The sequence below is a fragment of the Perna viridis genome, chromosome 6 (genome assembly GCF_037379345.1).
Source record: "Perna viridis isolate PV_CMFRI_1.1 ecotype Kerala chromosome 6, ASM3737934v1, whole genome shotgun sequence".
Classification (NCBI taxonomy): Eukaryota; Metazoa; Mollusca; class Bivalvia; order Mytilida; family Mytilidae; genus Perna; species Perna viridis.
Window position 1 is genome coordinate 33,863,336 of NC_142450.1, and position 25,266 is coordinate 33,888,601.

Below are 25,266 nucleotides of genomic sequence, written 5' to 3' on the forward strand. Positions count from 1 at the left end.
GCAAGTGATATAAAAAAAAAAAACAAATTAATTCCAAATCATCTTTCAAATATACCGAAGAAGATGTTTTCAAGATGTTGGATTTTTTTTTGTCGACAGTATTTTTTTCCAGTATGGTGGACGCGTTTTTCAACAAATGGTCAGCATTCCAATGGGAACAAATTGTGCTCCTCTTCTCGCTGACCCATTCCTACACCCTTATGAGGCTAACTTTGTAGCTGATCTGATTCAAAGGATTTAAGGAACATCGTTTAGCGTTGTCGCAATTTCGATCCATTCGAATTCAGCACCTGCAAATGGAGTTTTCATATCACAACTCATACGTTATGCCAGATCTTGCTGTAACTATGCATATTTTTAATTGTACCGCCCTAGACTTCTTACAATTGGGCTTCTGTTGCTACTAATCTAATTAAAAGCCGATCTCGCACTGAAGTCATCACTATAAAAGTTTTATTGTCGTTATCACGAACTTGTGGATCGTTACGGTGTATCCATCCGCACCCTAAGAACCAATTTGTACAACGTGTCATAGTTTTCCTTTCCTTTTCGTCTATCCCGGACTTGACTTTTTATGAGCAACTCGGTGGTGTTTCTAGTATACCAGAGAACGCTTACCCTTTCGGGCACATGATCCATACCCCAATTTTTAGTGGAGCCCGAGTTGCTCAATTACTTTTGTTTCTTTGTACGTATTATTTTGGGTATTTTATGTTCTTTATTATGTGCGTCTATTTTACCTGTCTGGGCTTTGTCTCCAGATTGCGTTCTTTTGATTTTCGCTTTAATCTAGGCTCTATTGATTACCCTATCGACCAAGGCACTTTATTTATACACGCCCCGATTTTAAACAAAATTTAAAAAAAAATGAAATTGAGCTCCTGTTTATCAAAAAGAATTTGAGCATCTTAGACAGCTTCCGTATTCTTTTATTTGTTCACAATTTTCTTTTCTGTGCGCTTTGTACACTATACGACAACACAGGGTGACAAATCATGGCCGTAGCCAGAGGAATGCCATGGATGCATGTGCACCCTCCTTTTGCTTAAGATATCAAAAATTCCTAGAGAAAATTGGATGTGCACCCACTTTGAAATATGAAACTGTATACAAGTGCACTTCCCTTTCAAAATTTCTGGCTACGGCACTGCAACCTCATCCTATTTCTTTGCTTAAAATTATATGCTTTCTCGATCCTTCTTCTCAAGATTGAAACGTTTTGTATGCGCTTTATATTTTATGTATACGTGCCGATTTCTGTTGTCAATATATACAAAATGTACATACATGTATTTATTTTTAATATATATTAATTTACTATTCAAATATTCAGTCAGTATTCAGTTGAAAGATATTTGGAATAGAGCCAGAGATTTTGAAAAGGGGTTCCAGCTGGCCGGGTTATAGAAAAAGGGGTTCCAGCTGGCCGGGTTATAGAAAAAGGTTATAATTTGCTCATTTAAGCCCGAAATGAACAAAATTTTCCGACCGGGGGGGGGGGGGTCGACCAGCGAAACCCTGTATATCCGCCACTAAATATGAAAATTACTGAATATGAAAGCGAAAGACTAGCCATATGATATGTTGAGGCCAGTGGACTTACATGTAACTGTTGCAGTACTAGTTTGCTACGTCATTTTTCCGCGGTCGGGCGGGTCATGTTTAATGAACTCAAGAATTAACAATGCATTTACTTGATATGTTGATTATATGAAAATAACCATCAAACAAAATGCAAATAATAATAATAACAACAATAATAATAATAATAATAAAATAAAGACTAATTGATAAAAAAAATTTAAGAATGAGTTCTTCTTATCATGACCATTTTTTCTGACTTAATCACTTCAGTGTAAGTTTTTGTAAGAGTCAGGCGAAATGGGAAAAATCAGAAATATGCATTGTTTTATATAGATATTTTATAATATATTTTCACTTAACCTGTTGAACGTGTTTTTATTGATACCTTTGTTTGAGTAAACAAGGTGTACTTATTATGCAGTTGCTTCCGGATTTTCAACTAGCTTATAGAACCACGCACCGGCCAACGAACGCTTAGCATTTTTATGTCCCACTTCGCATCACGCCAGAGGGAAAAAGCAATTATTTACAACGTAACATTTGAACCAGTCCAAAATATCATCAATTCTCGACCCACAGAAAAAAAAACATAAGTAAGCGAAAAATTTATAGTAAGAATTCGTTCCGTTTGTAATTTTGTAAAAGATGTCGTAAATATATACATCTGTCATTTTTTTATATCTTTTTAATCGCCACAAGATAGCTTTATCGAGAAGTAAACTTCGATAATATATCAAATTATTAATCGATATAAATGATAATGATGATAAACTGCTTTTTTTCTTTTGCACGACTATTCCGGAACGACTGACTTGCGGCAAAATAAAAACATGAGAATTTAATTTTCGAGATTGCTGCAAACCCTATTTGACAGGGTGATAATCTATAGAATTACTTTGTGTTGTATATAAGGTAATCAAAATCGGCCAGATGAAGTTTTCTAAAATTATTTTAATTTCCTTTATCCCGACCAAGTCTCTGAAACATTATATATATATCTTGCAAATTACAGAAAATTTAGAAAAAATATGTATTACTATTAGCGCTACTGGCATAGTTTCAATGTATTTCAAGAAGCAAAGGCTTCAACATGCTTGCACTAGAAACCAACAAAAATAAATCCCCCCCTTTGCTGTGCTACGATGGGCTTCCACACAGGGCATAATCTAGGATTCAGTGAATAGTGAAAGTGACTACTCCCTTTGAAGAGTGATAGGGAGAAGTGAATCTTGAATGGGCAGAAAACATACTTCACTGCTAGATTTTTTTTTATTGCATTGATATAAAGTTGTATCTTAATATAGACATTTATTCTAATAAATAATAAACAAATAAGGTATTCATGTAGTACAATACATACATGTATATCTTTTGTATGTTTGTAGTCTAGGTGAGATGAGATTGCTTACAGTTGAGAAAACTAAGTGTTTTAAGTTGAGAGAACAAAGTTCAGTTTTAGATTTTTCTGGTGATAATGGGCAGAATTCTAGCTGTCTTGGACAATCATAATTGTTTTCTTTCTTCTTTTCTTTTTTAATCAAAGGATTTTTTTTGTGAGAGTACTGTAAGTCCACAATTAACACCAAGGGGTGGTGGTCAAGGATATACATGATTCTTTAGAATCATTGCATTCCTCCTGGTGTCCTATGTCCATTGAAAAGACTCATTTGTTGTAATACAAAACAAAACATTTTGAAATAGGAACAGTAAACATAAGTAGTTAAAGGTTTGTAACAATGAGTGTTGTTGGTCCATATATAGTGGGCATCAAGGGACAGTGCTCTAGGATATGCTTGACTCTTTAGAATCATTGCATTCCACCTTGTGTCCAATGTAGACCAACAAGACATGTCTTAATTAAAGTGTATAAATGTATGTCTACCGATTGGTTGGTTGTATTGTCTGTCTGCAGAAGACATCAAGGGACAGTACTTGAGTTAAGGATATGCATATTATAAATCAAAATTTTGCTCCTCATGTACCACACAGACCTACAAGACTTGAAGTACCTTTATTTATATTTAAGGATAACATACATGTAGTTAGGCAGATTGAAACCTACTTCATAAGTACCCATGGAGAAGCTCATAAAATTACTGTTTTTAAATTTGAAAATTTAATAAGTATCATATTTTGCAATAAATTCCCTCAATATTTTTTGCATTCCTGCATTTTCACTTGACATCAGCCAAACATATTTTTTTTCAATATTTATATAAGCAAAGTTGGAGCTGATCTTTTCCAGTATTTAATAAAATTTTCTTTTCTTCATTTTGCTTAGAACACTTGAAAATAAATTGAATTTCATTCACAATCTTGCCTGAACCATACTTGGTATAAAGCTTGAGGTGTGGAGAAATACACTTTTATCTGCCTCTTTCTATTTTGAGGTGGTGAGAAGACATTCTTAATTTGCCGATACTTCTCCTGAGCTCAAAATTACTGATGATTATTGAGATACTTTTCATATCCAAGATCTGAATTTCTAATAGGTTCTCAGTTTACCATCAGAACTCTTTGTTGCATAATTTTTCCAATTTTGGATGTATGCATTCTTCAACAATCTTAATGAAATTTTTGCTTAGATTTTTGGTGGCCATGTATTCTTCATGTAAATCTTGGACATTCTGAAGAATTATTTTAATAGATCCATACCATGATGATTTTTGCTTACTACATGTATATAAAGTTTTAGAGTGTTCATAGGCATCTTTTAATACCAAGAAATCTTCTTGAAGAAGTTTTAATCTTTGCCTATAAATTAACATAACTTTAATAATGTCAAAATGTAGTGGAAATCTTCAAAGTTCCAAAAGTAAGGCAAATTTAGTGGTCTTCCTGTTAACATCAAGCAAGTGCTTACAAAATTTGGTGTGCAGTTCATCACATGCCAAGTTTGGATGTATTTTATCTAATGGTGTTTGGACACCTTTTTGGAATTTCGCTAGGAGCAATTAAAAGATCTCCAGACCTCACAGCGATACGACAGTATTGGTTTAATAGTATGATTGAAACATGTTAGAATCTTTTGTTTTAAAGATAAGAAATCTTTCTGCAGTTAATAAAATGCTTTTAGAGCCTATTTATATTTTAATTCCTTTTGAGTTAAGGAGAATGTACCTGATTCACAAAAGTGTAAACCAAGGTGTATTTAAATTGTACAGTGTACACACTCTTAACTCATTGTTCTGGTATACAATTTTTTTGTGAATGTGTCTGCCTGCCTTGTTGAAAATCAAAAGTTTTGTTTTATTAGAACTCAATTTAAGACACCAATCATTACAATATTTCCCCAGGGTATTACAGTGTTACCTCTATAATTATTTGAATTCGAAATATCCCCTGATTTATGAATTGCCACTATGAACCTTTTGGCCTACTGCAATGGATAGATTCCTCTAGATAGACAAGCATTAAAAAGTTTTTGTAGGCTGAGGAGTAGTGATACTTGTCCACTTATAAGTATATTGTTAGACAGTTTGTATTATCAAGGTGATTTATTGTATTTTTATTTCAAGATTGCTTCTGAAATTCCCTTTTGACTGATAACATTGTCTAAATCTTTAAATAATTTTTGTTTTTCTCAAGTGTCAAGTTAGATCTCAGGTTCTTTAAGCCTTTCCTTAAATTTGTCTATTACTGTATTCAGGTTTCTAAAATGGGATATCCATGTTGATGGATCAACAGCGACACTTTTATCATCGCATTGTTTTATATCTCTGAGATTATTAACTAGATGCCAATATGCTTTTGGATCACTGTCATGAAGTGATTCCAATTGATTCATAATTGATTGGCTATATTGCTTAGATTTCAGCTTCTGTTACTTTTTTATATTCTTTATATACTGTGAAAGTACTATTTTTCATTGGGTACCAATTTTCAAGGTTTTTGTGGCTAGGCCAAACCTCGAAATTTGGTTCCCAACGAAAAAGAGAATCCCACTGATGTGTGTAATAAAAACCTCAAAACCTAAAATTCAAGAATCCACAAACTTGTGTTTCTTCCCTTATCCACGAAAATTGGTATCTATGAATTAAAGCACTTTCACAGTAATTTCAGCTTATACAGAAAAAAAACTATGAAAGACTTAAGCAACCAGCCTCAAACCAAAAAGATAAGTGATATGCATAATTATGAAATACATTTGTATTACAGCTGCATTTAGATGATAGAAAAACCCATACAACCACCATATGTCAGATCCTTTATTTTTCTTTTACTGATTTTGACTTTTCTTCCATTTAGCTCTTTGGGAGCATAAATGCTATATTTATGTTAGTAGTACATGTAGTATGAGACAGGTGATATCTGAAACACTGCTAAAGAAAAATAAATTTTATACCATGTTTCATTTTGTTAGTTATGTTATTCAAATAACCTTCCAGTAAGGTTGATTGACAGTTTGAAATTAGTCCTGTTGTTATGGTCTGAAATATCTTTGGACTGGAACTGTCCGACATGCATACATTAACATAAAACTGATTATTTTCATCATTTTCATAAACATTGGGCGGCTTCAGTGATCATACTGTTAACAATTAGGCTATTCCTAAGCTATGTTTCAATTTGTATTTAATCATCTAAGCTAGCGAATGATTTCTGAGACTGGTTTGGTTTCAATAGCATTTTACAAAGTGTACCAAAATAGAGCTGCCATGATGCTATTTTTAAGCTCCTGAATAGAGGCGCAAACCAGATATTGATGCCTTTTCTGGCCATAAGTATAGTGAACCCAGTTGATAATACAACCATTTGGAGGTTTTGAGACAGGTGAAACCTGAAAAAAATGAAGAAAGTCTCTGAGATGCATATTCTGTTGTGACATCATGGATATTGGAGAATATTCTAGAACCAGAATATTTTCTGCCATTTAGACTCAGAGTATATCAGATCCTTAATTTTCATGTTACCATTTTTGGACATGAATATAGCATTTACCATTTCTGGAGTAAATAACCTGAAAATTGATAAAACATTCACTATTGTTCTGTCATTTTCATGTCTAGAACTGATCTCTGACACTAATACAAGTACATGTATCCGATGACAGTGAGTTGTAGCATGGTAGAATGTTTCAAAAATTTTACGACAACATTATTCAGATACTCGTAATTCATTTGGATATTTAGTGTTTCGAAGCTTTATTTAGATTCAAATGCATCCACAAATTTCTTAGTTTCTCTAACATGCATACGTACCTGTATACCTGGAATCCTTCAGTTTTATTAGCTATATGGATCTAAATACATTTTGGTCTTAAGTGTTCTGCTTAGGCCACATAATTGTTGTACATGTATGTTACACTTTCAGTTATGAAACCTATCCCAAAGTTTGTTGGTACACTGTAAAAGTTCCACAAAATTGAAATTTTCACCTATCCAAATGGGCCCTGTCAATGGGGAATATTGTCTATTGAATTATGAATGATACTTCTGGTTCTTATATTTTAGGCAAAAAAATAATAGTCTCATTTCCTGCTACCTGCAAGAAGAATAAATAGGTTAGGAACCATTTTACTTTGACTTAATGGAAAAAGAATCTAGACTTAAATAGTGCTTGAGAAAAAAAATTGCTATGAAATGTTAAGGGTAGGTATGATAGGAAGAAACAGACATATTTTGGGGTGCTTAAGGACAAGGTGTTTTCCTCAAAATCTGATGGATGTTAGTGGTGCTCCTCAACGTGAAATTCACGCGGCAAACAAATCTGTCTCCATGGGCTAGAAACAAAAATTCATAGTAAAGGGTCAAGAAAACAGACTATTACATATAGAGTAGAAAATAATTATAAATGAGAAGAATCAAGGATCAGGTGTTTGATGTGTAAAACTTTGCAGCCTTTAGGTCAATACAGTAAATTTCTGCTGCTCTTTTCACTATTTAGAAGAAATTAAGCCATTTTTCAGAAGTTCTCTCACAAAATAAGGCCATCTGAGTGACATTCGCCAGCCTGACTAGTAGACAGAAAACTGGGTCTTAGATGTATCAGACTTGTGCATTATATGGCATGTTTGAATTTAAAAGAAAAGAATATAATAATTGTATGACATGGAATGTTATTTCTACCTTTCAGAATGATGGGAGGGGACAGTACGGCAGCTAAGTCAAGGTCAGTTACAGAGAAGTTCCAGTTTGGACCATGGATTTGTTCCTCCATAAAGTCACATATCCTAAAATCTGAAGGTCCAGATAGAGAGAGGTAAGGCAGTTCCTAAAAAAATCTTGATTCGCTGTTTATCAAATGACTTTCCAGTACTGAAAAATCTACTCCCAAAATGTATTTTCGTGAATTTTTATAGTTCTTTTTTTTTGCACATTTCTTTGAAAATGAGGTCCTTAAAGGTTTTTTTTTTTTCGGAACAAAAATTTCACTTACTTTAGTCTTAGCACTAGTACCTACTGTTACATGTATAATCAGTTCTGGAACTGTCATGAATTTTGAGTACTAGAACCCTCCTCGAGCTGTGTATAAATGACCACTTCCAGCGTGCACGTAAATGCACAATAAACCAAAGCTTTTCACATGTGTTTAAACTGACGATTAACAGTTATAGCATGCATGCATACCTGTTAACCTATATCAGAAGTTGTTAATCTACTGCAAACGAACTATTTTGTCACTCATTGAAGACCCATGGATGGTCTTGAGCTGACATTTTTCATTCCGGTGGGATTGTTGTCTCTTTGATATAATCACCATTTATTGTATTATGCATGAATGCCCTTATATCTATAGAAAATTTGAACTACATTCACAGATCACATGTTACATGTACATGTACAACAGGTACCTAATAGTGAGCAAGATTTTTTCAAGTATTTGTACATACATATACATGTACATCATTTAAGAATTTGAAAAGAATAAATAATCATCCTGTAAAAGTTAAAGAAAAGATAAAAAGTGATGTTAAATTGTTATGTCACTTGTACTGATCTTAAACATGTAGTGTGTTAAATTTTGGTTCAGAATAAGCATTGGATTTATATTAAGGACAATGCTCAAACAGTAATGTTTTAAAATGTGTGACATAAATTGGAAACATTAAATATAGAAACAGCTTTACATATTTAATCTAATTTTCCAAGTTACATGTACATGTATTTGTGAAGGTATGACAATATTGTTAACTTTACAGGTTAATCTCCCCTTGTACATCTATTTGGCTGAATTAAGAGAATTTATTAGGCCGTACAATATGTTGTTTGATTGACAGACAACACTCCTGAATTTAATGCCTTCAATTCCCACCCCATATTCTGCATACCAGTACATATCAAAGAGAGATTTGTGATCCTATTCTTTTTGATTATTTTTTTTTCAGATTTGAATCACAGCTTGAGCTTCCTCAAGTACCAGAAATGGTTTTTGCAGACAATCTTTTGAGACTAGAACACATGGGTGGCTTTGGTATAGAGTTCAAAGCTCTTGATGCTCTCAAGTTGGTAGATCCACATAATGATGTCATGAAGGTTGCAGTATCTGATGCATGGAGGGAGGCTAGGTTCGTTGTAAAGCAATAAAACTGTTTGTTTGTTTGTTGGGGTTTAACGTCCGAGCAGCAATATTTCAGCTATATTCAGATGATGAACATGAAATTGATGATAAAACGAACATGAAATGATGATGAAATGAAAAAGGGATGGGACACAAGGACAATAGGTCGACAAATTTTGATTGCCACTGGAAATGGGGAGAGGTGGGTAGGGTCAGGCAATTTAGCCTCCTGTGGCGGAGCCCTATGGTTCCTACTCCGGGAGAATACCACAGTAGGGTTCTTTAACGTGCGAGGAACGTGGCATTTTTCCCAACACGGTGCATCACTATGGTTGGCAGTCAGGATTTCCGTATTATAGCCTGACAACCCCAGCATGTAACACGCCAGGGGTACCCCATTCCACCACCTGGGGCACACATCCCAGTTGCTCTGTGGGCAGAGCGCTCTAGCCCCTGGCTAGGGTTCTGAGCACTATTTAGTCGCCTTTTACGACAAGCTTAGCACTGCTGCAGGCCTATTCTTTTATATATGATTAAGATAATTATTGCCAGATGTGCGAAAGGTAGACAAGTAGAATTAGGGTTTTACATGTTCTAAAGCTTGTAAGTCCAACTCACGAATAGTCCAATAGAATCTTTATACAAAGTTTGGCATCATTTATAGATGTGCTTGAATCTGGACAAGTTGTATTGAAGATAATCCACCTTTTTCAACCCCCCCCCCACAAAAAAAAAAAAAATTAAATATTATATATTAATAATCCAGTGTCTGATATTGGACAGCTTGCCATGCAATGAATTGTACTGTCATGTACATTTAATATCACATATCTTTCAGGTCAGACTGTGAAAACATTAAAAATGTGATCAAACCATTTGATTGGACCTACACTACAGATTATAAAGGCTCCCTTTTTGGCACTGATACAGCACAGTTCAAGGTAGGGTAGAACTTTATTGATATATACAGATATATTTTTACAGCCAAAAAAAAATGCAGTCGTATTATGTTATGGTGTTGTCTGCATTGTTTTCATTGTTAAGTTTTTTTTCCATGCAATAACTTTATTTGTAGTGGACAAAATGTCATGAAACTTTGATATATTGTTAACTTGCTGCTTGAGGAATCTTGCTATTAAATGGGGTCACAGGCCTCTATTGTTTTACAAATGGGGTAACATAGGTATTTTTTTAATTGATGTGGAAGGTTTACTTGTCATTCAATTTTGACAATTCTTTTTATAATTTGTATCTATAAAATTCTGTTTTAGGAATATTTAACAGAGTTTGAATAACATTTTATTAGATTCCTCATGAAATTCCTTTTTGTCTTTTCAATCAGATTCCAGATATCTTTTATGGTTTTTCAGTTGAAAGTGGCCAATGGGGCCACTCTAAAAAAAAATCTTTTTTTTTAAGTTCAATTTTGAAAATCTTTTGTATTAGATTCCTTATGTAAATCCCTGCATGTGTATTTCAATAAAATTTCAGATATCTTTTATAGTTTTGAGATATGAAGTGCCAAAGGATGCCATGCCCCCATTTCTTTTTTATTGGATCCCTTATGACAATCCCTGCCTTTACATGAGATTTTAGGAATATGCTTAGCAAATTTACTCTATCATTTACTGCTTTTGAGGTAATGAGGTACAAATAGATTCATGACAGCACCCTGAAGCAGAATTTTGTTTTTAAATTGAGTTAAAAAAATGTTGGAGTTATTGCCCTTTTTTTCGACGAATTTTTTTGCTATTTTTAATGTTATTTCTTTCAAAAATCTTTTGACATTACTCGACCAACTGGTACCAAACTTAGTATGACTGTACCTTGGGGTATCCTGCAAAGAACTGATGTGGATTTTTGATTCAATGAAAAACATGGTCGCCATTACTAAAAATAGAACATAAGAGACAGACAGTAGTTTTTCATGTGTATCTCCAAAACACTTAGATTTAGCCAAATTCTGACAGAGTAAAAGTGTTTAGTATGATGAGATCTATCTGTGGTCAAATTTTCGTTTTAATCTGTGTAGCCATGTTGGAGTAATTGCCTTTTTTCAACGTTTTTTTGCTATTTTTAATGTTATTTCTTTCAAAAATCTTCTCTGACACTACTTGACCAACTGGAACCAATATCTTGAAAACTATGATGGATAGAATAAAACTTTAAATTGCTGAAATGATCATTATGATACAACCTACGAAAGTTTATGGGGATCTACAATGTAACTTGTTGGACGATTCCTTGTTAGAGTTATTGCCCTTGAAAGGCAAAAAATTACTTTCTAAGCAGTTTTTATCCAATATCTTGAAAACTATAAATGATAAAATGAAACTTTTATTGACGAAATGATCCTTATAATAAATTTTACTAAAGTGATTGTTAAGTCAAAATTGTTTGACAGCTCCTTGTTAGAGTTATTGTCCTTGAAGGACAAAAAATTAACAAGGTGAGTAATGCAGGCTTCTTGGAGCCTCTTGTTGTTTTTGTTTATTATCTAAAAATGTTTCTAGCTTTTTTGATAGACTTGTTTGCAATTGATCAGTAAATAAAAAATAAGATAAATCATTTTTGCTTTGATTTTATTCTCATAGTTCACTCTTTATTAATTTGTCTTCCCATGCATACAAAACTTACATGTAATTATCATCTACATGTAGTTTTTATTATCTGGTATGTAACAATTACTTATATCAAGATTACTTCTATATCTGCTCTAAAGGTTGAAGAGACTACAGAAAGAATTGATTTGGAGAAATTGAAGAAGAGAGAAAAAATAATGTTCTATGAAGATATGACTCTATTTGAAGATGAACTAGCAGATAATGGTACCTCAATTCTTAGTGTTAAAATTGTAAGTTACTTTTAGGTCATAAAAGATTGAAGCTTTACTATCTGCTGTCCTAACGACTGTTTGTCTATTCTATAGCTTTTATTAAGCTAAAACTTTATTTAGATGATTTGAAACTTGATTGATGCAGCTTCAGACATTTAGTGTTGTACTGTGTGCCTATTGTGTCTTACTCATACACCATTGAAAAGATAGTCCTCCTACTTTTAGTTTGTAGGTAAATATGGTGCTATGTCTGCCTGTTTATCTGTATTAAATTAATATTGTTAGACTATCCTTCAACAGATTTCAATGAAACTTACATAAATGGTACATGTTTTTATGGTACACTATCAGTACCATAATTAGTCAGATTTATCTACATCACATATTGATTTGGCTCAATGTTAATTTTCTTTTGCTTCTTTTTAAATGATTCTGTTAATTCACATATTATTGTAATGCTTTATTGTGACAAAAATATGTGTTGTTTGTAATTTCAATGGCTTTCTATCTTTCTATCTATTTCACAAAATAAAATGAACCATATTTCATTAAATTAAAATGACAATATTGCAATGATTAAGTTAATTGATATGATCTTTGGGATTTAATGCCCGAGCAGCTATATCCAGGCAATTAACATGAAATGAATGATAAAATGAACATAAAATGTCTATGATAAAGATGAAGAGAAATGTATCTGAACTGAAACCTCTCTAAACCAAACTTTAAATGAACCAAATACCTGTCTAAACCAACCCAGAAAACCAGAAACCGGCATAAACCAAACTTAAATAAACCAAACCCTGAATTGAACTAGAAAACTGTCAAACCAAACTCTGAATGAATTGTAATTGTTTAAACCATTCCCTGGACGAACCAAAACATGTCTAAACCAAACCCAGAATTGAAGCAGAAAACTGTGAAACCAAACTCTGAATGAACTGTAACTGTCTAAACCATTCCCTGGATGAACCAAAATATGTCTAAACCAAACCCTGAATTGAAGCAGAAAACTGTGAAACCAAACTCTGAATGGACTAAAACTGTCTAAACTATTCCCTGAATGAACCAAAAACATGTCTAAACCAAACCCTGAATTGAACCAGAAAACTGTCAAACCAAACTCTGAATGAACTATAACTGTCTAAACCATTCCCTGAATGAACCAAAAACATGTCTAAACCAAACCCTGAATTAAAGCAGAAAACTTTCAAACCAAACTCTGAATGGACTAAAAATCTGCCTTATCCAAATGCTTAATGAATTAGAAATGTGTCTTAACTAAACTCAGAACAAATCACCAATCTATCTTAACAAAACATCTTTTGAAGTGTCCTCATATCAGTTTCAAACCATTTATAGCCTGTTTTAACTAAACGCCTTCCTTAACAGGAAAAACTTCATTCAAAGCAGGTTTCACTGTTAATAAAAGTATGAATTTCTGAATACCCAATGTACAGTATCTTTAAAAAAAAATAGAAGGTGGTTAAAAGAATTGAAACCTTAACAGCTTCAATACAGAAATATTATTATATAGATAGCAGTGTTTTATGGAATGTTCCCAGTATAATAATTTCGACATTTTCACTCTTTGACTTTATTTTTCCTCTACAGAGAATCATGCCAGCCAGTTTTTTCCTGTTGTTACGGTTATTCATGCGAGTTGATGGTGTCATTATACGTGTGAACGATACCAGAATGTATCATGAGGTAAAAGTATATGTGTAATGTGTATTGTACACACAAATCATAACTTTGGTCGTATGTACACATTGGGAACATGATATTAATTATCTGTGATTTCCTGTATTTTTTAAAGACTATTGATGAGGTGTATGCCTAGTGCTCAAGGTGTAAACACATGTTGACACGTTAAATAAATTGTGTAATTCACCCCTTTAATTAGTATTAATTTTCATTCTATGAATTATTTACACATTTTAAATGTCAGTCAAATAAAGCTGTGAACTTAAAGTACACAGTAGGATAACTCGTATATATCAGGTATGATTGGTTTTGAAGTTCAAAATTTTTAGAACTGATGATACATTCAAATGTCAGTTTATTTTGATTTTATTTGCCAATATACTGTCTAGACAAAATATCTTTCATAAGCTTTGACCTATGCATTACTGAATTTGCTCAGAAATTTTTCAATAGTATGTTAGAAAAATGATGTTTTTGACAGTTATCTGCCTTTGAAATGTTCATTTTAAATGCATTTCAATGAAATTATAACTCAGTTTATCAACATGATATGGAAAATCTTGTCTTTTTTCCTTGATTCTGATGGTACAAATAGTCAAATGGTGTTTTTTATGCCCCTGCGTCCGTCCATCGGGATTACACATGATCATGGCTTGTCCTGCTATCTCCTCATACAGTTTTTGAACTACATCTAAAATATTTTACAGGATATTTCTACACATGATGAAGGTGTGCAGGGCCAAAGGATTTTGATTTTCATGAAATATTACAGAAATTGGTGATAGTTACACTTAGTCATTTTACTCAGAAATATATGGATCATGGCTTGTCCGGCTATCTCCTCATACAGTTTTTGAACTACATCTAAAATATTTTACATGATATTTCTACACATGATGAAGGTGCATAGGGCCGAAGGATTTTGTGAAATGTTACGGAAATTGATGATAGTTACATTCAGTCATATTACTCAGAAATAGGGCTATATGGCTCGTCCGGCTGTCCCCTCATACAGTTTTTGAACTACATTTAAAATGTTTTACAGGATATTTCTACACATGATGAAGGTGCGCAGGGCCAAAGAATTTTGATTTTTGTGAAATATTACGGAAATTGGTGATAGTTACACTTAGTCATTTTACTCAGAAATATATGGATCATGGCTTGTCCGGCTATCTCCTTGTACAGTTTTTGAACTATATCTAAAATATTTTACATGATATTTCTACACATGATGGAGGTGTGCAGGGCCAAAGGGATCTGATTTTCGTGAAATATTATGGAAATTGGTGAAAGTTGGACTTAGTCATTTTCATCAGAAATAGAGCTATATGGCTTGTATGGCTATCTCCTCATCTAAAATATTTTTTTGCAGGATGTTCCTACACATTATGATGGTGTGCAAGGTCATAGGATCTTGATTTTCATGAAATATTACGGAACTGGGTGATAGTTAGACTTTGTAGTTTTTGTCAGAAATATATCCCAAGCAACACAGTTAGGGATTTGTTATGGGGGTATAAACATTTTTTATGCAACAGTCCATCCATCGGTTCTCTTTTCTCATCGCAACTAGTCTGACACTACCAAACAGAATTTCATGACACTATGTGGCCAGGATGCAATATGTAGATAATTGATCCCGGAATTTTTCGAGTTATGACACTGGAACAGTTTGTCATTGCAAGTCTTGGAAGGATTGAGCTGAACCAACAGACCATGAGTATCACAAGTCTTGGAAGGATTTCTGAATCTGCAAACCATGTCTTCATACAAAAATAAACATGTTCCTAATTTGGAAAATCTAGTGAGCAGGGGCATCATTAGTGTTAATTTACTTTAAAAAATGACTACTAACAAATGTGGTGAGGGCCCCTTTGATAAACAGGGCTTCTAGTTTTCATACCATGTTTCAACCACTGCCTGATTCTTACAGATACTGACAATTAAATCATTGAAAAATATTTTGATTTTGCTATTTTTTGGTTTTGGGGACTTTTTTTCCTGCTAAATTCTTAGCAGATTTTTGGTATTTTAGTGTGAGTGATGGGTACATATATTGTTTGTTTTATTCTGCTAAATACTAAATCAATGAATTTTTACATCAATACTTTTATGTAAAGAACCTCCCACATGAGACAGTGTCAATTGGGGAGAATTACCACATTAACTCTTCCAAAGGTTGACAGGTTTGAATTATACAAACTGATTTTACATAATAAAAAATGAAAATGAATGAACTCCTTAGCTACAGCACGTAATCAACCCATTCCATCTTTTCCCTATGAAATACCATACCCTGTTAATCATTTAAAAAAAGGAAGCTTCCTTTCATGAGGACAAACATTGCACCCAACAATAATTTTCTGAGCAGGCTTAGATTTTAAACATGTATGAGACGTTTCACAATATTTTTATCATCATGGCCATACTGGAACTGATTTTGGGGTTTGAAGACCAAAAAGGGGTCAGGAACAATCATTTTCCTGACATCAGCACACTAAAATTCTAAGTATACAGATTGCCTTGAAATAACACCACAAGGACTTATACAATCAAAATAAGTGGGATTGTGGGTAATTAGGAATTAGGGACAAAAAAGCAACGGGAATAAGTAATTACCTGATGTGTATATGATAGCTTGAGGTATCTCTTTGAAATTGGACAGCTAAGTGCCATACATCCATAGGAAGGTTTGTGACTGGAACTCATTAGGAATAAGGGCCAAAAAGGGGCCACTTTGATTGTGATCCTTAGCCTGTGTCAAATGTCTTATTGTAATTTAAATTCAAGATTGTATGAAGCTTAAATGGTGTGTCCGTACTTGCCCTAACTGTTCAGGTTTAGATCTCTGTGCTTGAAACAAGCTGCACCATGTGAAGCATTTTATTAAATTATCGTATACTATATGGAAGAACAAATGAGCATCAGTGTACCGTAGTAGGTCTCTAAGAAGACATGCATATGATAAAAACTAACAAACAAAAAAAACAAACAAAAACCAAAAAACGACGGAAATTAGTAACCACAGGAGATAAAAAATTGTTTATAAAACTGCAAAAAATTATCCTCATGATTTCCTGAATTACCATAGTAACTATGCACATTATTTTCATATTATATTGTTTTCTAGGCAGATAAAGACTATATTTTAAGAGAATATACAAGTAGAGATGATTCAGTCAAAGATTTAAAAGTAAGTGGAATCCTTTTCACTGAATGTTTTGTACATAGTGAAAAAAATGTAAAATTCGGTGTGAAAACATGTTCATGATTTTTGACTATCTGAAGGCATATCAGTATTTTTATCAACAGAATTTGAAATTGTTTAATAAACATGACACTTGGCATCCTACCAATGGCTTCATGGATTCTGTATTAAATCTTGCCAAAACTGTTAACAAATCCAGGAAAAAAAATTTAAATGATTTCAGTAGGCCAGTTAATTGCTTTAATTTTGTTCTTAAATTTTTGGTATGGAAAAGTCTTTGTCATGTTGATTAAAATTGTTTTCAGTAGCTCATATCAATAATAAAAAAGGTCATAAGTAATGAAATTTAGATTGTCATATCATTATTTTAGTCTCCATAGGGCAAAATCCAAAGGAAACTATACATATGATGTGTAAGATTTTGTCTCTGCCAGACCCTACCTTTCAGTTTTTAAAATATTTTTGGAGGTTTGAGAAATTGACTTCGTTTTAGCTTGAGGTTATATCACAATGATCCATGTGTAAGCCTATGCTTTCTGTAAATAGTTTATTTTGTGATTAATACATTAAATTTGTCTGGGCTCATCTACTTATATGAGTAAAAGAGAAAATTCCGTATGCCTTTGATATGTTTAAAAGATATATTAAATATTTTGGTAGTCATTGATAAAACTAAATGTTTTTTGACAGAAACTTCTACTTTGTGTGATATGTAATTATGGTACAAAGTAAGGGGTAAGTCCATAGTAAGTGCCTTCAACATTGAAGTATTTTATGCAGGTGTATTCCTTTTTCATTTGACTATCTTTCAGTCTTTGCTTAGGGAAATTGTCTCAGCATTGTATGGATCTGACAGAACATATTTTATGTGGTTTTGGCTTTAAATGTGTCAAAATTGGTGAACAAATGAAAATGTTTCTTTTTATGACACAAAATGTACTTTTATTTGTGGGTACCAATTTTCATGGTTTTGGGGAAAATTGTCAGATTGTGGATTCTTGAATTTGTGGATTTGACAACTCTTTCATACAAAAAAATAGGAAATTTTCTTTTCGTAGAAAACCAAATTTCATGATTTATCACACCCACGAAATCCATGAAAATTGGTACCCTACAAACATTTAATACTTTCACAGTACTTGGTAAGTTTCCATTACCTGTCTTCCTTCTACTTATGATAATAATGATGTAACAATTTGTTTTCAGGCTCCATCCCATTTGTTTACCCAGCCAAATGAGATTGTGCAACATTTAACTGTTAGAAAGGAAGAATTTAACAAACTTATATTCCCAGTGCTTGACACATCAAATAGTGACATATCCCAAAAAGTGCCTGTTAATACACCAGACTCTAAAGAAAGTTTTGTGTCAGGTTCAGATAGTGCTGGACAAACTATTTCTGGAGATCAAAATGGCTGATGATGTATAAAAATACTAGCTAGAGTTGAATACATATCATTTATAAGTGCCCATTCATTTAAGACTCAGGCAGACTCTTCTGAACCAGTTGTACATGATGCCTTTCAGTGGTTGAGATACACATAACAAAGAGTTGCTTTCTACAGTATCTTGTACTGATAACTGATTGTCTGTGTCATATGTTATTTCATAAACTTTTAACTCCCTTTTGTAACAAAAACCGTAAAATACATTGACCACTCTGTGGCTACATGATGCGATCACCAGTTAAATGGATCGGTTTAATGGATCAATAACTGACCGGAAACTGATCGCTGATCGATGACTGATCACAATTTTTGTTGCACGGATCAGTTCAGGTACTGTATCTCCCATTTCCAAATCAATTTGTCGCCAAAGAATATTGTCAGATTCCTTTTCAATATAAGCCAACATTTGTACCCACTGGGTCTTGTGTCTCGGTTGTTTGAGCATCATCCTGAGGAAAAGTCTAAACAACTCTGCTTTTGAGTGGGCACAGTGCTATTTCAAATTCATGCAAATGGAAAAAATACTTATGTATATTTAAGGAACGACTGTTTAATTTGTTCTGTTTTCAGTTAAGCATTTTAAGATTGCCCGTTTCTCATGTTATTTTCAAGTGTGCACCTCGGGCATTGAATTTATGTTAAAAAATCAGAAAAATAGCTGTATAATTCCGTAGAATTTAATTAAGTATAAAAATCTAACAAGTAGATCATCAAAAAAAGTTAGTGACTGTTTCAGGTAATGAGGTCACATAGCAAAGTTTGATCTTTGAGATGATAGACAATAGTTTTTAACCCATCAGAAAGTGTGTTACTTCGTAAATTAAATTTTAGTACTGAAGTGATATAAACCTTAGTAAGTCTGCTCATTAGCAATACCCTGTGAATCCTTCAGTCGATTTATAGTCCTGTAGAAATTCAAACACCAAAAGTTTCACAGCCATATTTTTGCAAATTGAGTGGATACTAAGCTATGTGTGTTATAACAGAAGTCCATTCAGTTTTTGGGGTTTTTTTATCCTTCAGGATCAAAATATCTTATGTCGCTGGTCCATCGCTGGAACTTCCCTACTATTTCTGAACACTACACAAAAATATACTCCAAATGTAATTCCTTTTATATCATTCAATGCCTCTTATATAACCAGTAAATATGTTTCTTGCAATTAATCAGCTCAATAATATTCCATTTCTTCTGCAAATAAAATTAAGATCTAGTCTTCATATCAACTTGATATATGAGGGGCTCCTTTTTGGCCTTCAAAGATATTGAGCAATAAATTTGCATTTAGGGAATTCATTTCTTGCAGTGATGTGTCTAGAAGCACAAAGTGTGTTTAGCATGTTCATTTTAACCCACTTATCAAATTCTCCATCCTATCATTAATATTTTACCATTTATAAACAGGAAGTGAAGAGCAGTGAATTTAACTGAGTAAAATTGGCAGGAAAATTCAAATTGATAAAAGTGTGTAGTTTTTGAAAATATTGCTGTAAGGAAATTATTTTTTTAAGCTGAAATTATTCAAGAATTATTATAATGTAGGATGAATACTTTGATATAGTTTTTGAATGAAAATGCATATAAACTTTTGGATATGTTTAAAATTTGGAAAAAAATGTGAAATTCAACAAGAATTTGTAAATGTGTGTGAGGTTGGGTAAGTAGTATGGATTGACTTTCAGTTTATACATATTAGAAAAAAGACAGTTCTTCATAATATTTACAATGAAAATGTATAATCATAATTTTATATAACATCATGTAATCTTTGAAATTTTGTTCATGCTACAATTTTCACAAGAATCAAAAACCTCTAGTGCTAATAGCACTTTGATTCATACCTGTCCCTTGATATGTTTTAATCAAGGTGCAAGTCCTTTGGATTATATTGTGTTTTAGAACCTTTAGACCAATTTACTGTTGATATTTTAATTAAAGTTTTTGAATGTGTTACGAATAGATATTTTTCATTGATATTTCCAACAAATTACAAATACAGTATTTTTGGGTTCTTGTCTCGTAGTAGTATATGATTTTTTCTTCCACTTCCATGTTCGCAAAGGAACATATGACAAGCTTAAAATTCGTTCAATCAAACCGCTACACGTTTTGTAAAAGAGCTCTTCTCTACAAAGCATCGTTTCCGATTATAGCATTGATAGCACACTGTGAGATATCGCCCTTTTCAATACGATTGGAGTAATTAACCGATTTGGACGTAGCGTACGTGTCATATTTGAAATGTTGATAAAACTACAAATGGTGTTCAATAGGTAATCATTCTGACACTTCCTATAGCAGGAACGAATATGAAGGGCATATTGATAAAACATAGGGTAGAAACAGTAAAACAATGATTTCAGTAACACTCAGAGTAAGCAAGAATAAATACCGGTAAACCCACGCCCTTTAGTTGGGCATAAAATCGATGATTTACATTAAAAACGTTTTACTCTACTTTATTCGCATAAACTATCAACATATACACACACTGATTGAAACATAACTTATATGTGTAAATTAAAATTAACTTGGAGGTAATAACTTCAACTTTGTTAAAATTATCTAAACAAATTTAGCTGAATTACTGAGTACATCAATATCCTGAGAAGAAACAAGTTTTGAAATTTTTAATGTATTTGCATTTTTAGTAAAAAATGTTTCTATCATTTTCGAAAAAAAAAATACATACAGCATAATGGAACTCGTAACCAATCTGAGGTACACGGTAAACAAAAAAACCCAATCTTTTCTAGGAATACCTTACCCACTCAATCGGTAGGTGATGGCACCCGCATCTAAATTAGCAGTTTTTTGCATAAATTCAGTAGGCAATTCTATCGAATATTTTGCAAAACAAAAATCAGATTTATACAAAGGATGTCAAGTTTTGGGTGAAATGAATATTTCTGCTGTCCAAGTTTGACTAAACTGATCTTTCAAACATTGGAAAATGCGCTTTTCAATTCATAGAACAGTAAAAGTATTGTGATGTCCCAACATTTGATAGGCTACAGTGATAAAAAATCTTTTTACGTCCAGTCTATTGTTTTCAAAACTATTATCATTTGAGTATACCTGTTGGAATTGCTATGTTTTGCCCTCTTTGATCCGCACCAGAATGACATTGCTCATTATTCTTATAATCAAATATCGGGCTTATTTTCATAGATTGAGAAGGTGCTTTACCACGGTTGGAAATGATAATTTGATAAATAAGCTCGTTCTCTGTTTATAAGGACACCAAACTTTACCGAGTTCATAGTAAAACGAAATCAGTATTTGCACAAGCTAAATTGTCGCAGCAAGGTGCATACTCCTCAACTGTTTAGTTGACACTGATTTTATTGATCATATTGTAATATTGTAACTTGTAATAAATCTGAAGAAATAAGAGTTTTCCATTAAGCCTTATAATAATAAAAATGTCAATTTGTGAAAAAGTACTATCTTTAAAAAAGGCCTACACAGTAAAATTTTGTTCCTTTTACATACAAGTTTCTACATTTCATTCAAGAAAATAGCAAATGGCACGCAATTTAAATTCTCGATACAGTTTTTTTTTCGAACGCCACTCAGTTATATATCAGTATTTGGCCAATCCGGAAACAATTGCGATAAAGTGTCTGCCAGACCCTACCTTTCAGTTTTTAAAATATTTTTGGAGGTTTGAGAAATTGACTTCGTTTTAGCTTGAGGTTATATCACAATGATCCATGTGTAAGCCTATGCTTTCTGTAAATAGTTTATTTTGTGATTAATACATTAAATTTGTCTGCGCTTATCTACTTATATGAGTAAAAGAGAAAATTCCTTATGCCTTTGATATGTTTAAAAGATATATTAAATATTTTGGTAGTCGTTGATAAAGCTAAATGTTTTTTGACAGAAACTTCTACTTTGTGTGATATGTAATTATGGTACAAAGTAAGGGGTAAGTCCATAATAAGTGCCCTCAACATTGAAGTATTTTATGCAGGTGTATTCCTTTTTCATTTGACTATCTTTCAGTCTTTGCTTAGGGAACTTGTCTCAGCAATGTATGGATCTGACAGAACATATTTTATGTGGTTTTGGCTTTAAATGTGTCAAAAGTGGTGAACAAATGAAAATGTTTCTTTTTATGACACAAAATGTACTTTTATTTGTGGGTACCAATTTTCATGGTTTTGGGGATAATTGTCAGATTGTGGATTCTTGAATTTGTGGATTTGACAACTCTTTCATACAAAAAAATAGGAAATTTTCTTTTCGTTGAAAACCAAATTTCGTGATTTATCACACCCACGAAATCCATGAAAATTGGTACCCTACGAACATTTCATACTTTCACAGTACTTGGGAAGTTTCCATTACCTGTCTTCCTTCTACTTATGATAATAATGATGTAACAATTTGTTTTCAGGCTCCATCCCATTTGTTTACCCAGCCAAATGAGATTGTGCAACATTTAACTGTTAGAAAGGAAGAATTTCACAAACTTATATTCCCAGTGCTTGACACATCAAATAGTGACATATCCCAAAAAGTGCCTGTTAATACACCAGACTCTAAAGAAAGTTTTGTGTCAGGTTCAGATAGTGCTGGACAAACTATTTCTGGAGATCAAAATGGCTGATGATGTATAAAAATACTAGCTAGAGTTGAATACATATCATTTATCATTAAGTGCCCATTCATTTAAGACTCAGGCAGACTCTTCTGAACCAGTTGTACATGATGCCTTTCAGTGGTTGAGATACACATAACAAAGAGTTGCTTTCTACAGTATCTTGTACTGATAACTGATTGTCTGTGTCATATGTTATTTCATAAACTTTTAACTCCCTTTTGTAACAAAAACCGTAAAATACATTGACCACTCTTTGGCTACATGATGCGATCACCAGTTAAATGGATCGGTTTAATGGATCAATAACTGACCGGAAACTGATCGCTGATCGATGACTGATCACAATTTTTGTTGCACGGATCAGTTCAGGTACTGTATCTCCCATTTCCAAATCAATTTGTCGCCAAAGAATATTGTCAGATTCCTTTTCAATATAAGCCAACATTTGTACCCACTGGGTCTTGTGTCTCGGTTGTTTGAGCATCATCCTGAGGAAAAGTCTAAACAACTCTGCTTTTGAGTGGGCACAGTGCTATTTCAAATTCATGCAAATGGAAAAAATACTTATGTATATTTAAGGAACGACTGTTTAATTTGTTCTGTTTTCAGTTAAGCATTTTAAGATTGCCCGTTTCTCATGTTATTTTCAAGTGTGCACCTCGGGCATTGAATTTATGTTAAAAAATCAGAAAAATAGCTGTATAATTCCGTAGAATTTAATTAAGTATAAAAATCTAACAAGTAGATCATCAAAAAAGGTTAGTGACTGTTTCAGGTAATGAGGTCACATAGCAAAGTTTGATCTTTGAGATGATAGACAATAGTTTTTAACCCATCAGAAAGTGTGTTACTTCGTAAATTAAATTTTAGTACTGAAGTGATATAAACCTTAGTAAGTCTGTTCATTAGCAATACCCTCTGAATCCTTCAGTCGATTTATAGTCCTGTAGAAATTCAAACACCAAAAGTTTCACAGCCATATTTTTGCAAATTGAGTGGATACTAAGCTATGTGTGTTATAACAGAAGTCCATTCATTTTTTGGGTTTTTTTTATCCTTCAGGATCAAAATACCTTATGTCGCTGGTCCATCGCTGGAACTTCCCTACTATTTCTGAACACTACACAAAAATATACTCCAAATGTAATTCCTTTTATATCATTCAATGCCTCTTATATAACCAGTAAATATGTTTCTTGCAATTAATCAGCTCAATAATATTCCATTTCTTCTGCAAATAAAATTAAGATCTAGTCTTCATATCAACTTGATATATGAGGGGCTCCTTTTTGGCCTTCAAAGATATTGAGCAATAAATTTGCATTTAGGGAATTCATTTCTTGCAGTGATGTGTCTAGAAGCACAAAGTGTGTTTAGCATGTTCATTTTAACCCACTTATCAAATTCTCCATCCTATGATTAATATTTTACCATTTATAAACAGGAAGTGAAGAGCAGTGAATTTAACTGAGTAAAATTGGCAGGAAAATGCAAATTGATAAAAGTGTGTAGTTTTTGAAAATATTGCTGTAAGGAAATTATTTTTTTAAGCTAAAATTATTTAAGAATTATTATAATGTAGGATGAATACTTTGATATAGTTTTTGAATGAAAATGCATATAAACTTTTGGATATGTTTAAAATTTGGAAAAAAATGTGAAATTCAACAAGAATTTGTAAATGTGTGTGAGGTTGGGTAAGTAGTATGGATTGACTTTCAGTTTATACATATTAGAAAAAAGACAGTTCTTCATAATATTTACAATGAAAATGTATAATCATAATTTTATATAACATCATGTAATCTTTGAAATTTTGTTCATGCTACAATTTTCACAAGAATCAAAAACCTCTAGTGCTAATAGCACTTTGATTCATACCTGTCCCTTGATATGTTTTAATCAAGGTGCAAGTCCTTTGGATTATATTGTGTTTTAGAACCTTTAGACCAATTTACTGTTGATATTTTAATTAAAGTTTTTGAATGTGTTACGAATAGATATTTTTCATTGATATTTCCAACAAATTACAAATACAGTATTTTTGGGTTCTTGTCTCGTAGTAGTATATGAATTTTTCTTCCACTTCCATGTTCGCAAAGGAACATATGACAAGCTTAAAATTCGTTCAATCAAACCGCTACACGTTTTGTAAAAGAGCTCTTCTCTACAAAGCATCGTTTCCGATTATAGCATTGATAGCACACTGCGAGATATCGCCCTTTTCAATACGATTAGAGTAATTAACCGATTTGGACGTAGCGTACGTGTCATATTTGAAATGTTGATAAAACTACAAATGGTGTTCAATAGGTAATCATTCTGACACTTCCTATAGCAGGAACGAATATGAAGGGCATATTGATA

General features: G+C 32.8%; 1 protein-coding gene across 4 annotated transcripts; it reads left to right on the forward strand.

Moving 5' to 3' along the window:
- Window positions 1-2,377: 2,377 nt before the first annotated feature.
- On the forward strand, window positions 2,378-24,892 carry LOC148614649 (TIP41-like protein). Of its 4 annotated transcripts, none has more exons than XM_088588901.1 (9): window positions 2,378-2,496; window positions 7,660-7,785; window positions 8,912-9,091; window positions 9,923-10,025; window positions 11,807-11,938; window positions 13,535-13,630; window positions 16,761-16,823; window positions 17,529-17,573; window positions 18,045-18,287. In XM_088588901.1, the coding sequence occupies exons 2-8, from the start codon at window positions 7,661-7,663 to the stop codon at window positions 17,568-17,570; spliced, it is 741 nt and encodes a 246-aa protein (XP_088445027.1). In that variant the 5' UTR covers window positions 2,378-2,496; window position 7,660; the 3' UTR covers window positions 17,571-17,573; window positions 18,045-18,287. The 4 variants fall into 4 exon arrangements, 3 of the variants coding, with proteins under 3 accessions (XP_088445027.1, XP_088445026.1, XP_088445025.1); XR_015923744.1 differs by lacking the exon at window positions 17,529-17,573 and adding an exon at window positions 22,693-24,892 and having other exon boundaries at window positions 2,390-2,496; window positions 18,045-18,616; XM_088588900.1 differs by lacking the exons at window positions 17,529-17,573; window positions 18,045-18,287 and adding an exon at window positions 22,693-22,931.
- Window positions 24,893-25,266: the final 374 nt, after the last annotated feature.